Below are 15,125 nucleotides of genomic sequence, written 5' to 3' on the forward strand. Positions count from 1 at the left end.
TACAGATCATAGACAAGACAAACACATAAAAACAGAAAAAGGGGGCCCCGAGTGGCCGAGTGGTCTAAAGCGCTCTCCGTTACGGATCACTGCCATCTCACCTCTGTCTACGTGGGTTCGAGTCTCGGATTCGACCACTGTGGGTATGTGAGAAAGCTTGCCAGTAGCTTCTCGTGGGTCGGTGGTTCTTCCCTGGGTTTTCCCGGGTTCTTCCTCCACCATTAATACTGGCCGCCATACATAGCCTATCGTGTGCTGAAAAATGGCGTTAAACCCCACAACAACAACATAAAAACAAAAACGGTTATGTTTGCAAAACTTTACATGGCATTTTATACAGGAATTAAATCTTTAACTGCATTATGTTTCAACTAGTTTATTCAAATTTGTTGCTGATGCTCTAAAATAGTTGCATTGAACTAGAAATCGATGGGCCATAAGCGCAAATTATATCCAGAAATTTCATTGTTATAGTAATCATTATAGGCTATTAAGAAAGTTTAGAGAATTATTTACGAGAAAATGTGTCAGCTGCAAAAGATAATTTTATTTTTCCATGGCTGTCTTTTTCTAATCTTCTTGGTTTAAACCGCTTGGGTTCAATGTTCTAAGCCGGCATATCCAGTACGATTAGTTTCCTGGTTTCGGATCTCAAGTTGAGATTGTGAGCTATTGCAATAAGTGTTTCATCACTGAAAGTGTGACCACAGGAAAAGAAGTGTCCTGCCAAATGACTACTGTATAGCATTTTTTGTCATCCAGACAGATTCTGAAGATTGATCCGTTTGTGTAAACTTTCAGTTTCTCCCACAGACTGAATGAGACGTATATAACATGCTACAAAAAGTGCTAGTCTCTATCATATGTTAAAAGGTTCTGCACCTTTCATCGCCATATTTACTAGTGTGGTCATGGTTTGTGATTGGCGTAAGCTTCTCCCTGACTAGGATGTCTTTGAGGTTTTTGGTCTCCGGTAGGCTACTGGTGGTTTGTTCAGAAGAATTAACTTGTGTGTCACATGATTCCACAATAGGCCAGCGTTTCCGGCTAATTTTACATACTTTGGGTTTTTTCTGGATGGTAGGTCAGTATAAATAGTATACGATCAACCTTTTCAGTCTCTGTTTTAGTAGGTCTTTGGCGGTTCGTTAGACCATTGAGTTGCCTCCGCTATCATTTTTTTATCATAGCCTCCGTTAGTCAAATATTGAGATAACTCTTCAGATCGTTTTTGGAATGTTTTATCATCGGATCAGATTGCCTCGGTGCCTGGTTATATGGGATGTTCCGAATGCAGTGTTTTGGATGACAACTGGTTGGGAGACGGTACTGGTATTTATCATTCGGTTTTCAGTAGATGTCTATATGGAGTTTATTTTCTATCAGCCTGGTTGTTGTGTCCAGGAAAACGTGGTTTGAGTTGGAGGCTTCTGCCGTGAATTTTATTGAATGATGGAAGTTGTTGCCTTTTGAAGTGCAATCATGCAAATTTTCTCTTCTATTTTGCCACTGCATTTATATATCATTGATGAAACGTATTCACTGGTGTGGTCAACGTTTCATCGATGACCCTCTAGACCTCCCATAATACTATTAACTGATGAAGGGGCCATTTTTGTATCCATTGCAGTTTCATTGATTTGGAGGTAGTTTTCTTCATTAATATCACATTTATTGAGCTTTATGACTAGCTATAAGAGTCTGACTGGGATGTTAATTGGCGGTTTGTCTAAAGTTATTGTTTCTCATGCATCACTGCACTCTAAATCTCACAAATATACCAACGTACAATTCAACACGTTTTGTTAAGTATTTAAAAATCAACTCTTTCTATCAGAAAAAGGAGTAGTGTAAACGAGGAACCAAAGCTGACAACCATATTATCCATCACATGATCCATACATCTATCATCCTGTACACAGTATAACATTCTTTCTGTAGTGCCTAAAATCTATACTATCAGAATAAAAGGGTAGAGTATAAATGAAAGGACTATATCTCACAAATATGCTATCCATCACACCACCTGTACCAACCAACACCGCAAACACACAATCCAACACGTTTTGTAAACGAGGAACCAAATCTCACAACCATATTATCCATAACATGATCTATACCATCTATCATCCCATACACGCTCCGAAATTCTTTGTGTTGTGCCTAAAATCCCACAACAACTATCAGAAGTTTGGGGTATTGTGCAAAAGAAGGAGATGCAATCGCATTAATAGACTATGCATCACACTAGCTATATCATTCCACATTCCATATACACAACAGAAAACGTAATGTGTAGTGTCTAAAATCCTTCACTTACCATCAGAAGAATATGGTAGTGAGTAAATGAAGGGATAAAATCTCACAAATATACTATTCATCATATCACCTATACCGTCCAACATCACATACGCACAATCCAAAATGTTCTGTGAAGTGCGTTCTTACGTGTTAGGCTCTTTCAAAACGTAGGAAGAAAAGGTAAAGACAACAAGCTTTATAAAACTTAACAAATAATATTTTTCCCTAAACAAGTTAAAAATTAGAAAAATAACACGCTTTTACGAATCAAATCCAACATTAATCCAACAATTAAACGATTGGAGTCCTTTTATTAAAAAGTCCTAATGAATCTGAGTTCGAGACCCGATGAAATCCAAAATGGAAGTCAATGACGTATACTGCTGACAGCGTCATACTGATGTGTCAATAGTTCTTTGTTGAATCACAGAAAATAATATTCCAGTTTTTGAAACCTATGTAAATTTCGATAACTGTCTTAGTCCAAAAATCCATTTTGGAGCACAAATATTTCCAGGGGAAAATAATCTCTTGGATCCAAATAATTTGAAGAAAAATAAAATAATTAGCCCAAAGACTGGTCACAACTTAAAACGCTTTAACTTCTCAAGTGTTAATGCACCAATGACTATTCTTTCTCAAACACCACTAATCAATCTAGCTACAAAGCAAAACAGACGCCCGGATGTGGGTCAATTATCTGGAAAAACCAAACTTTGATCCAATTACTGCATGTTATTTGTCACGTACTCAAAGTATGTCCTCGATGCCCTTTTATGAAACTTACTCTGAGAAAGAATTTTAAAAACTATCACTGGTTCTGAATCAAGGTCAGGAACTAGGTCAGCATTAGATACAATGATTATATTATTAGTTTCTTTCGTAACTGAATTACGTTTCTGGACACTGTCAAATCCAGTAAATATAATTATTTTATAATAACATATAATAGAATAAAATAATTAAAACTTACAAACAAACAATTAGATTAAATCCAAAATAAAGTAAAGAAAATATACATAACATCCTTAAGTCTCACACCAACTGTCAGATGATAGGGGTATTACGTAAAATGATGATCTTGAATGGCACAAACATAATATATCCATCGCATCACATATACAATCCAATACCCAATATACACAATCCAAAACACCTTGTTTAGGGTTCCCACACTTACTATCAGAAGAAAAGGATAGGGTTTACAGAAAGAAGAAGAACTCGCAAAAAGCATACTATTCATCACACCACCTATACCATCCAACACTCATGACACACAATCCAAAATGTATTTTGCAGTGTCTACAAATCTTCACGTACTATCAGACAAAAATGATACAATTGATAAGAAGGAGATGAAATCTCAAACATACTATCCAGCATACTATCTGTAGCATTCAGTATCCGATAAACAAAACTCAAATGCCCCTTTAAGTGCCTAAAATCCCACACCAACTATCAGAAAAAGGGGATAGTGTAAAAGAAGGTGATGAAATCGCATAAATGTAGTATCCAAATATACCTATACAACCCAACACCACATACACAGTATAAAATTCGTCTTGTGTAGCGCATGTAATCCCACACCAGCTATCAGATGAAAGTGGTATTGTGTAAAAAAATGATGAAATATCACACACATACTATCTAACACATCAATTCCACAATCCAATACACTATATACACTATCCAAAACGCTTTATGTGGTACTTTGAAACCCACATCTACTATCTGAAGAAAGTAGTAGTATGTAAATGAAGAGACAAATTCACAAACATCCTATTCATCTCATAACCTATACCATCCAATACCTCATAAACACAATCCAAAACAGGTTCCCCTATACTTCCTATCAGAAGAAATGGGTAGGGTTAGCAGAAAGAAGACATTCAAAATGCTATCCATCACTTCACATACACCATCCAACATACCATGCACACAGTCCAAACACGTTGTATAGTATCCCCACACCTACAATCAGACCAAACGGTGATCGAGTAAACGAAGGTGAAATTACAAATACATTCTATCCATTACACGATATACATTATCCAATACCCCATAGACACTATCCAAAATCCCTTTACCTCATCATGATTGATGAGTACGCGTGTAAGTGTGTTTGTTTTTACGTCAAAGAATAAAAAGTCAAAACAAAGGTTTATTCAGTAATATTTACCGTCACTCGCACAGTGCGTTTTCAAATAGCTACATGAATAATTACTTTGAACAAAGTGCGCAGAATATAAAATTATCCAAAGAACAAAGTAAAGGAACTCCACTATCTGTGGTTTGGTTCAATCAGAAGTAACCTTTACATGAATCTATTAAGATAAGGTGGCTACAATCTACAATACATTATTGCTATCATTATTATTAGTATTAGTATTGGTATTATTAATAGTATTAGCATTAGTATTATTACTATTTTTAATGATGAAAGTGGTAGATATTTTTGAGAGAGAGAGAGGAATTAACATTGCACTACAGAGAAAGACAGAACATTAACATTACGAGCGCACGTGGGAGGGATTGAGAGAAATACGGAGATGGGACATGAGGATGGTAAAAGACAGAAAAGCAGGACGCTATTTCTGTTCTTTTATTCTATGACATTATAGGGTAAGGAAAAATTAACATGAGATTACCCTTTATGAGTTTATGCGATAACGATACTCTATGTGAGAAATATTTATTGGCAGTTATTAATTGCATTTATTAGTATTGAAAGAGCATTGTTATAGTCATTGCCGAATGACTGCTCTAACATTTCTTATATGACCCAAATATGGCAATGTCGTACTTAGCTGAACATGTCTGCAAACTTGCAAACAAGGTTACAAAATTCATTTAATTTTAAGTGCGAGAACAGTAGAAAAAAAAACACGTCTTGATCTATCGTCAGTACCAAGATTTGCAAGAAATAAAGATATACATAACAAAGCTCATGGATGCATCTGGTACAAATAACCCGAATTATAAATATTAGTCTTCACAATATGTGAGGTTACCCTGAAAAAATTATATAATTATGACAATGCTCCAGATTCTAGTTCTGTAAATAGGTTGGCGGGTCCGGGGTTTCTGGATATCCCCACCCAAAAAAAAACTTAGACACACAACATACAGTCACTTGAAATTTGACTATCATTTTATCCTTGCGCACGTTTCTTGGGTATAATGTACACATTGAGCATATGAACACAGACATTTGCTTTGATGCCCAGTCAGGGCCATTTTGCAATTTTGTAAACACCTCCCCCTATCAACACCCGACCTGACCCGGCCCTGAATAGATAAAAGAAAGTAATTGTCAGTGATACAAATTGATATATCTAGGTTTAATATGATAATATCCTGTATTTTATATATTCATAAACAATTTAGCGCATAACCTCAAAGACCCTTGAGGAATTTGCCTATACTTCGTTCTCCGTTTATACAAGCGAGGAATGCATGGTGTATACTGATTTAATATTTAATTACAGATACCTTTAGAGAAGATCAACAATCTACAAGACATTGCGCTTGCACCGGCATTGATATACGACGACACCCAGTCAATCTTCGTACGTATACTGTTAAACTGACTCTCATTGACGTACTAAGGATAAATGGCGTCGAGGTGCTAGTGGCGTAAACGGCGCTCAAGTAGACGATGATGGCCTAAAGGGCCAGAATATGAGGCTTAAATGGCCGAAGCCGGTGATGTTCTTAGGAGACGATAATACCCCTCTGGTCATCTAGGGGGTTTGGGGAAGGGTTTAAGCTCACTCTGAGGGGCCCGGGAAATTTCCTGAAATTTAATGTCATTTCGTGGCTTTTACTGATATTTAAATTCTATCATTCACACAAGACATTCAGGCACCATCGTATGCAAGACCTCAAAATTATTAAAATTATTAATGTTAATCATGTACAGAAACCTTAAATTTAACAGATCGATTTATTTATGGACTATTTGTTGACAAAACTATATACATGTCTACACATCAACTTCAAAGAAGATATGTTTTCCGAGCTTTTAACACCCCAAACTGGTCAATGACGCCATTGAAGTCAAGTTTAAAACATACACCTTTTTCTACTGACAATTTTGCCAAATTAAGATTGTCTGACACATGGTCGAGAGTAAACATGTTTAACTAGATATTCTCTCTCTTTCTCACAGCTTGCTATCAAATAAGCAAATGTCAAATAGATTCGGAGTGCCATTACAATATTTGGAAATGCCTCTATGAACTGCCATTTAAAAATGTGAAATTAACATCATCTGCATGTGTTTACAAAAATATACCACCCCCTCTTTATTCCTTCCATTAATCTTATTCCTGGTGGCTGTCTCGCAGATACGAAGATAGATGTCTATTTTAACTGTACCCAGGAGATAGTATTGATCGATGTCTGGATCCTTCTTAGTCGATGTCGATGTGATGCGAAAGAGAATTAGCGGGGTGTTGGTGGTGGTCGGGGGGGGGGGGGGCAGCGCCAATGGATAGGCTTGCGTCTTGTTCATGAAGAACACGCTGGAAGCAGAATGAGTGCAAAGTCTTGTTATATGGATGCCTTACGTACTTTGCTGGAAGGTCGGGATTCAAGAGTAATAAATGTACAAACATACAATGTTTGTCATTTTCGTAACAACAATTTTATCAGCATTTTTGGCGCCCCATTAATACGCTACTGCTGACTCACTGATTTGTATTGCTAATGTATCTAACAATCACATAACGATCGCTAGTTCCGTAGCAAAAACGATTATCTTATAGTTTAAATGTACTAAGTACACTGAAGTTGCATCTTTCTATATGTCTATCGAGTTATTTTCCTTTGTTACTTTTTTTTTTCTCTCTCCTCTCTTCCTTTCTATGGATCAGATCAACTTTCCGACGTATTTATCAATCATCAATACAGGCTAGATCAAGGAAGCCCCGATTACTTTAATAAAAAGGGAGATTTGTTATCAATATACTCTCTCTCTCTCTCTCTCTCTCTCTCTCTCTCTCTCTCTCTCTATATATATATATATATATATATATATATATATATATATATATATATATATATATATATATATATATATATATAATAAACAACTGACAATGAGAAGTGGAAAACTTGTTTCTCACTTGCCTGGGTGATTTCAATTCTGATTCTTTTCAACAGCAAACAGAAAACAGAGACATACAAACAATAAGCACATAACTTCTACTGGAATAAAGACTTGAAAACGATTTATATTTGGATTAGTTGGCTTTAACTTAACTGATGGTATTGTAATCATTTCATATAGACTTACAAACGGATGAGCCATATCAGCATTTGTTCCTATCATGTTAATTGATGTAAACGTAAACAATGTCCGGCATATTTCACTGTTTTCATAGTAATCAAAGAGTGTCTAATGAGCAAAACGTTTAACAGATATTTACATGTTTTTGTGCTGGTTATAAAAGAGGATGAGTTTTTCGTGTATGTGTCTCTCTAGTCGTCTTGAAATAGTCTGCTTCATTTCAATGTTCTAAAGTGACGTATCCAGTAAAATCTCTTTCCGTTCCTGGTTGTGAGCTGGGGTTGTGAGCAATTCCAATTAGTGTTGCATCCCTTAAAGTGCGGCCAGGGGAAGAGAAGTGTTCTGTAAACGACTTCTGTCAAGCTGCTTTTGTCATCCTATCAAATATTGATTCTTTTGTGTAGGTTTTGAGTTTCTTCCCGATAATGATGGTCCCATATCTTACTTGTGATCAGATAAATACATTATCTGTTTTGTTCGTTCTATCCGGATCATGTATAGTCAATGTTTCGCTCATTGCTGTGCTAGAAGATGTGTGGCTTCTGTTATATATTGACAGTTTTCTTTACCTTTAATCACCACAGGAATCAGATTTGCTAGTGCGGTTTTTGGCTTATGATTGCGTTAGCTTCATTTTGGCTATGATGCATATGAGTTGTTTACTTTTGTAGTAGGCTGCTACTGTTTTGTTTGAGAGGATTAAATTTCGTATGTCATAAGATTCCAATATGGGCTACTATTTATGCATTTTTATATCTACTTTAGGGTTGTCTGGATGGTAGGTCTGGATAAATGGTATATGATTGACTTTCTCCTTCGCTTTAGTTTTAGTATATCATTGCGGAGTATTTGTCTTGCTCTTTGTATTGCCTCGGAAATTCAAGTCTTTGTCGTAGCCTCGGTTCATCTTAAGTTCAGAAAACTCTTACGATCTCTTTTGGATCGTTTCTTCGTCGGAGCAGATATATACGTTGCTCCTGACTATACGAGATGTTCCGAATGCAATGTTACGGATGGCAACTGGATAGGTCAACATACTGGTGATTATTAGTTGGTTTTGAGGAGATGTATATATGGACATATAAAGGATCAGGCTCAGGCTAATGAGAAACTAGTTTTACATTTATCGTAATCAATCCCTGACACACGCGATCCTTTGCTGTGCTTGAAGGGACTGTCATTGCGAGACCCAAGGCACCACGTTGACAACGGGGCACGGCCGGTGAGGTTACTGTACTATGCCTAATGATTTTGTCCATTGGAGCGCGAGGGGACCCAAATTGCACAGGGACCGAAGCAATCAACTTGCTCATCTTTCCATGAGGCAGGTCCTGATTGTCCTAATACCAACAAACACCATCTAAAACCGTTGGACATCTATTTTTATTCATTTACCCAGTGTTGGATTAATAAAATAAGCACACATTGATCTCTTTAACTCTTTTATGGCAAGAAAGAAGCACGAACATTTGTATAATTGCACACCTATGTGCTCTATGGTTGTCGGTAATAGGACAAAGTGTCACAGACAGAAACACAGAGGACAAAAAAGTCACAGGACAAAAAGTCATACTTTGAATTTTGTGATGTTGCATGTTTTTATATGAGCTTCACAATTTTACTAACTGCACCTTCTTCACTGAGATATTAACACAGTAAACATAGTATGAACGTATGATATTTTAATATTTTCAAGGTATTTTTTGTAGTTTATAACAAAATAAGTGTATACATAGTACTAACAAAATAATCACATTGTTGTAACTATTGATGCTAATGCAAAAATAGCGTTAATGACTTGTTTTAAATTTTTAACACAGTCTTGGTAAGATAATTGTTGGTGCATTGCAATGTATCTTGTCAGTCGCATGTTAAAATGAACACCACAAAGAAATTCGGGAATGGCATTCCTGCCCGATATATGATCAGTACACAAATGTTGCAGTCTCTTCTGTAGTAGAACTAGTATTGTGTTACTTCCTTTATGAATTTGGTTTCAAACTGCATCTTGTAGCACTAATATGATTATGGTGGAAGTTTAGGCAGGTACATAGGCTTGGGAACGATGAGCTTACAAAGGTGTACACTTATCCATCCCTCACATACGTTATTAATATGCGGGTAACCCTGAATAGTTGCTGTGTGTACACTTCATACGACAGGTGGAAACAAAGGTGGTACTAGTGGTTAGATCGTCCGTCTTGGATGCGGGAGGTCGTCGGTTCGAACCCCAGCCAAATCACACCAAAGACTAATGCAAATGCTACCAACGGCTGCGTCGCTACGCGCTCAGCATTAATATAAGAGGTTAGTGTTAGGATTGGTCGACATGGTGTCACAATAATGTGACTGCATGGGACATCATGATACATGTCTGCGGCATGATACCCCAATGCTAAACATCACGATAAACTGCCACACTGCAAACATATAGCGATATGACTGCAAAATTGTTAATAATACATTAAAAGTCACAATCACACACACAAACACACTCACAGAGGTGATGTACTTCGTGTTGTTAGAGGACGATGACTCTGGCCTGTACGCTCTCTCTCTCTCTCTCATTCTTTCTCCGTCCTTCCCTCTCTCTCTCTCTCTCTCTCTCTCTCTCTCTCTCAGTCCGATGAAATAAAGCACAACATAAGTGTCGAAACAGTTCTTCTACCGTGATAACTTGTATGTGAGCTATACCCCTTTGGCCATTGGTTGATTGGTAAAACAATCTAACGTATCCACATGGCTACCGCATATGCAGAAATCATGTAGTGGCTGGTCAATTTTATCTTATATGCAGACCTAGCTCAGTACATTTTCAGGTCAGCGTCATTAATCAAAGCTAAAGCTGACCTGAATATTGACTGTGCTAAGGATAGGATAAAATTCTCAATGCTGTGTGAAATGAACTATGACAGAAAACGCTGATCCATGCACACAGACTATAGACCTATACACTTCATAGCCTCCCAACTCTCTTAACAACTACAGAAAACTTAGATAATGCTAGAAATGTGTTATATCAAACATGCTTTATTCTAATTTTTTAAGCATATCCACTGTGCCCCAGTTGAATCAAAAGTATACCTATAATATTTAATGAAAATAATGCATTTACCAGTCAGAAGGAATCATTAATCCTTCAACACACTAATCCATAAGCAAATTTCACTGTAGCACTTGCCATATTTCCTAGACAGAAAAATAAATTTTCAAAGAATCCGTGAACTTGAAAGTTTCGGAGATGTTTATCCGCTATGGTCCGTATTCGGAGGATCTTTTATACACCGGGGTAGTTTTACAATCAATATTAAAGACAACACAAGTATGTCACAAACAGTTTCACCTCCTCCAAAGAAAAGAAGAGTTATATACGATAGTGACACAGATCAATAATTACCTCTGAATACCCCAAGCATGGGCACTAATGCTACATGTAACTTTTCGTTATAATAATAGCATTCACACTACAACAGAAATGTGGGCCCAGTATCGTTCCATTATTTACAATATAATTTTCTAAATTGGAACTGATGAAAATGAAACATTTATGAAATGTGAGAACACATGAATACTACGCAACGTTTTATGTTGTTAGTTTTTTGGCTCACGCATAAAAAACCGTACCTTGGATGACACGGTCATGCCACAGTCCTAATTAACATATTTGTATTAATGCACTGTATATTAACAGTTTCCTATGAACTATATTCTACAAGTGAGAAGTTCTGTTTTACTTTAAAGGAAATTATTGGGTGAGAAAAGGAATTAACGTTGGGTTTTGAACCGAAACAAGGGAATCCAGTAGCGGGGTTACATTATATGTCTCCTCCACGGTAGGCCTCGTGGGGGAGACAAATAATGTAACCCCTTGCCTGCAGTTGCTAAACAAGTATCCTTCTCATGTGAAGCCACCATTTCAATGTGATCATTTCTAGTAAAGGTAAAACTCGTTTTATAACACGATTTTGTTTACAACGCGATGACAGCATAGCTCCCACTTTTTAATGCAAGGTGACCTCACTTGGAAGTATATTTGATGTCAACTGAAACCCGGCGAACAAAACAAACGATATATGATCGAGATGTTAGTTCAAACTGATGAAATTGAATGTTCAATGCATATTTTATATATGGGAATTGTTTGAACTTGTTTAACGTGATCCCGGTTATATCGCAAAGTTATTCTTTGGACCCCGAGCATCGCGTTATAACAGGCTTAACCCGTAATAATTGAGAATATTAGAATATAATAATTTTAGTAAATATATATATATATATATATATATATATATATATATATATATATATATATATATATATATATATATATTTCAGACATAAATGTTTGAAAATTCAGAGTGAGACTTTATGTTCTGTATGCACATTATCACTAACATAACTCAGATTGTGACTTTTTGTCCTCTGACTTTCTATCCGTTACCGTGGTTGTAATTTGTGTCATTATTTACATACTTACATAAGCACAACACAAACTATCATTTTAATCAAGAATGAATTTGTGTGTGAAGTATTAGGTGTGATTCATCCCATTGATAAGGAAGTGCAAAACGCATTCTGATATCACATTTGTAAATCTAACATCACTGGTAATTTTAAAGTTGTTCAGAGCTCTTGTTTTTATAATGAGAAGAAAACAATATATGATGAGAAGTTTCAAGTAGTTCCTCCACCGTATGCAGATAGTGTGCGTCATCTTGATCATGCGATACTAACCTGCATTGACATTTCTCATTTCAGCGAATTTAGACCAACATTATTGCAGACACTACCACACACACTACCGACGTAAGTATTCGAAGCTAAATCAATTAATAAAAACAATATCTATATGTGCAGAAATTGTAAAAAAAACAAAACATGTATATGTTCAATTCCCATAAGGTATTCCTATTCTAAAAAGCCAGTAATCCCGACATGACAGCTTATTTTGGGTGCAAATGTTCTAATTCATTACAGCATAATACTGAGCAGAACATCAAAGGACAACAGTCATTCAAAATTTGTATCACATGTCCGTAATAAGAAAAAAAGCTCATATTTGTACAGGCAAGGTAACTGCATCATAATTTATGTTATATGCGGTTCACAATATCAAAGATAATTATTTTCACTTCGACTGCTGCTGCAGACGAGTTGTATTTATATTCTTGTTGTTGTTAGTAGTTGTAGTGGTAGTTAAACAACAGTTGATGCAAAATAGTCAACAATTCTAATAATGAAAGAAAAGAAGAAAAGACGAAATTCAAGCTATTATAGAACTAAACCCAGCTTATCAGCAGTATAGAAATTGTTAATGTGGATTCATCGACAATCATATATGTAACCGCCTTGTACAGAAAGACCACGGACTCTTTCACCAAGAGATTTTACCGTTTAAGATCGTGGCTCCTTTCATCAAGAGAGTCTAACGTTTTGCGTATCGCTTCCGCTTAGAAGTTTCACTAACAAGAATTAGTCACGTTTAGTCGATAGCTTTCCTTACATTTTTTTACGTAATTTCACCGCAACACCGAAGTAAGTGCAGAGTTTCTCGTAAGTTCGGTTGTGTAGAGCGTTGTGTCAGATATTATTATTTTGGGATGCTCCCTTATGTTCAGTATATACTGTATAGTTGTTATTTCTTGAGTTTTCATTATATTGTTTATACGTTCAATGTAAACGATTTAACATGCATATGTTCATATGCCTAATGATACGTTTGACTTAGTTCATTCACCCAAAAATATAAGCAAGTGAGATATTAATAACCAATTTTACTTAGATACCATCCACAATCACAGCAAAAAATGACACTTTGTATGCAGGCTGTCAGGGTCAGGATTTATTGATCTTATTTAGAAAGGCATTTCATCCATTGTGATTAGGAATGTATTGAGAGAAATAAAATGAGATATTTAGATAAGGAAACATTTATTCCAGTAGACTTTAAGCTATTTTCCAAACACAGTATGCGTTACATGAAACACGTGTGTATAAGTAACGCTGTAATCATTCTTACTCCATTGGTAGTAAAACTGTCTATAATAATTCAATGACAATACAAATAATAAGTGTTCTTGCTACAAATGACTCTAATCATAATCATTACCTTCATAATCAGATTGTTGTGTCTTCAGAAAATTAAATTAATACGTGTTTTAGTAATGATTACAAATTAGAATACCCCAATATTAACTATGTGGCCTTCAGCAAATTAAAGAAAGTAATATTTAAGAGACATCAATGTTATTGAAGAGAGCAACGTTTTCCAAAATTTCTTAGCTGTTAATGTCCATATCAGCCGTATAGAATTTAGTTACACTTGGATACGATTGTATAGACATATTAATATTGTATTCCTACTGCTTTATGGTGATTCGATAGAAATACTAATAAACTATGCATTTATGTACACCTGAGCGAACTATTGTCATAGCAAAATACAAATTACCGTCTCCACATTTTGCCATATGGTGCATAGTGCATGGTATCAAAATTCAAATAACGGTGTCAAATGTTCGCAGAAGCCACATGATCATGGTCGTATCCATTATGAAACAGGGAGATACTCACTTCAATAACGGTTGGAAATTCGTAGCAAACCGAATGAATAAGATTTAAAATGTGGTTGACACATATCATTATTTAAACGTTTTCATTCCACTTTCTTCAGTCCTTCTATTGGAGTTTATCGTTCTCTACAGATCGATTTTTTCTTTCATCTTTGTAATTAATTATTATCTACCTAAGACATTACTGAAACGATTTGAATGTTAAAATACAAGTCTATCTACCGTCTCTTTCTTTAATTTATTGTGCATATGTTTGAATCGTGGCATTCAGACATCTCGAAACAGTAGCTCTTTACTCTTCTTGTACTTCAAAAATGCCTTTGAGCTAAATATGCATTTCTTATCAAGTGTGCTGGTTTACAGAGATCATGTGAACAAGACAAGACAAAGAAAATGCATCTGGTATGATATCCAAGCAAGGTATTTAAATCACGGAAAGAAAACATTCGCATACATCTGGATGTTTAAAAGCTGTTTAAATAGAAGAATTGAAATGAATTTCAATTGTAAGGAATATATGTATAACGAGGTCTTGTTGTAGGTACAATATAATACATTATTTTCAATTATCTATGCGTTTATATATTCATTCCCTCAACTATCTTCCAAGAATAATGCAAAAATGCGTGACATTGCAATGCTGGTGTCGTATTCTACGGCTTCTTGTCAAATCGAAAACAAAATCTGAACTTTTGTGCACTTCCATTATTCTGAAACTTGTGAGATTTAATATTTAGAGAGTGGGGATATCATTTTCTATATTAAAGTGAATCCCGCCCTACCTGTAAAGTGTTTCAGATTACATTCACGCAACATACCCTTACATGACAAGAAAATGGGAATATAGCGACCAGGAGAGAAGAGGTAGTCTGAGGCCGCATTAATAATAATAATAATAATAATACATTTTAACGGATGTACCACATAATTAAAATGGATTGACATATAATAAATTTGGC

General features: G+C 35.7%; 1 protein-coding gene across 3 annotated transcripts in view; it reads left to right on the forward strand.

The window, feature by feature from the left end:
• The window catches only part of LOC149803364 (uncharacterized), a 63,414-nt gene that overhangs the window by 36,296 nt on the left and 11,993 nt on the right, over positions 1-15,125 (forward strand). For all 3 annotated transcript variants that reach the window (XM_089951379.1, XM_089951378.1, XM_089951380.1), the window contains exons 14-15: positions 5,790-5,870; positions 12,353-12,400. In XM_089951379.1, the coding sequence (XP_089807505.1) occupies positions 5,790-5,870; positions 12,353-12,400 (129 nt within the window). The remainder of the gene's footprint in view (positions 1-5,789; positions 5,871-12,352; positions 12,401-15,125) is intronic.

Source organism: Sinohyriopsis cumingii, chromosome 3 (assembly GCF_028554795.1).
Source record: "Sinohyriopsis cumingii isolate HCF-2022 chromosome 3, ASM2855479v2, whole genome shotgun sequence".
NCBI classification, from domain to species: domain Eukaryota; kingdom Metazoa; phylum Mollusca; class Bivalvia; order Unionida; family Unionidae; genus Sinohyriopsis; species Sinohyriopsis cumingii.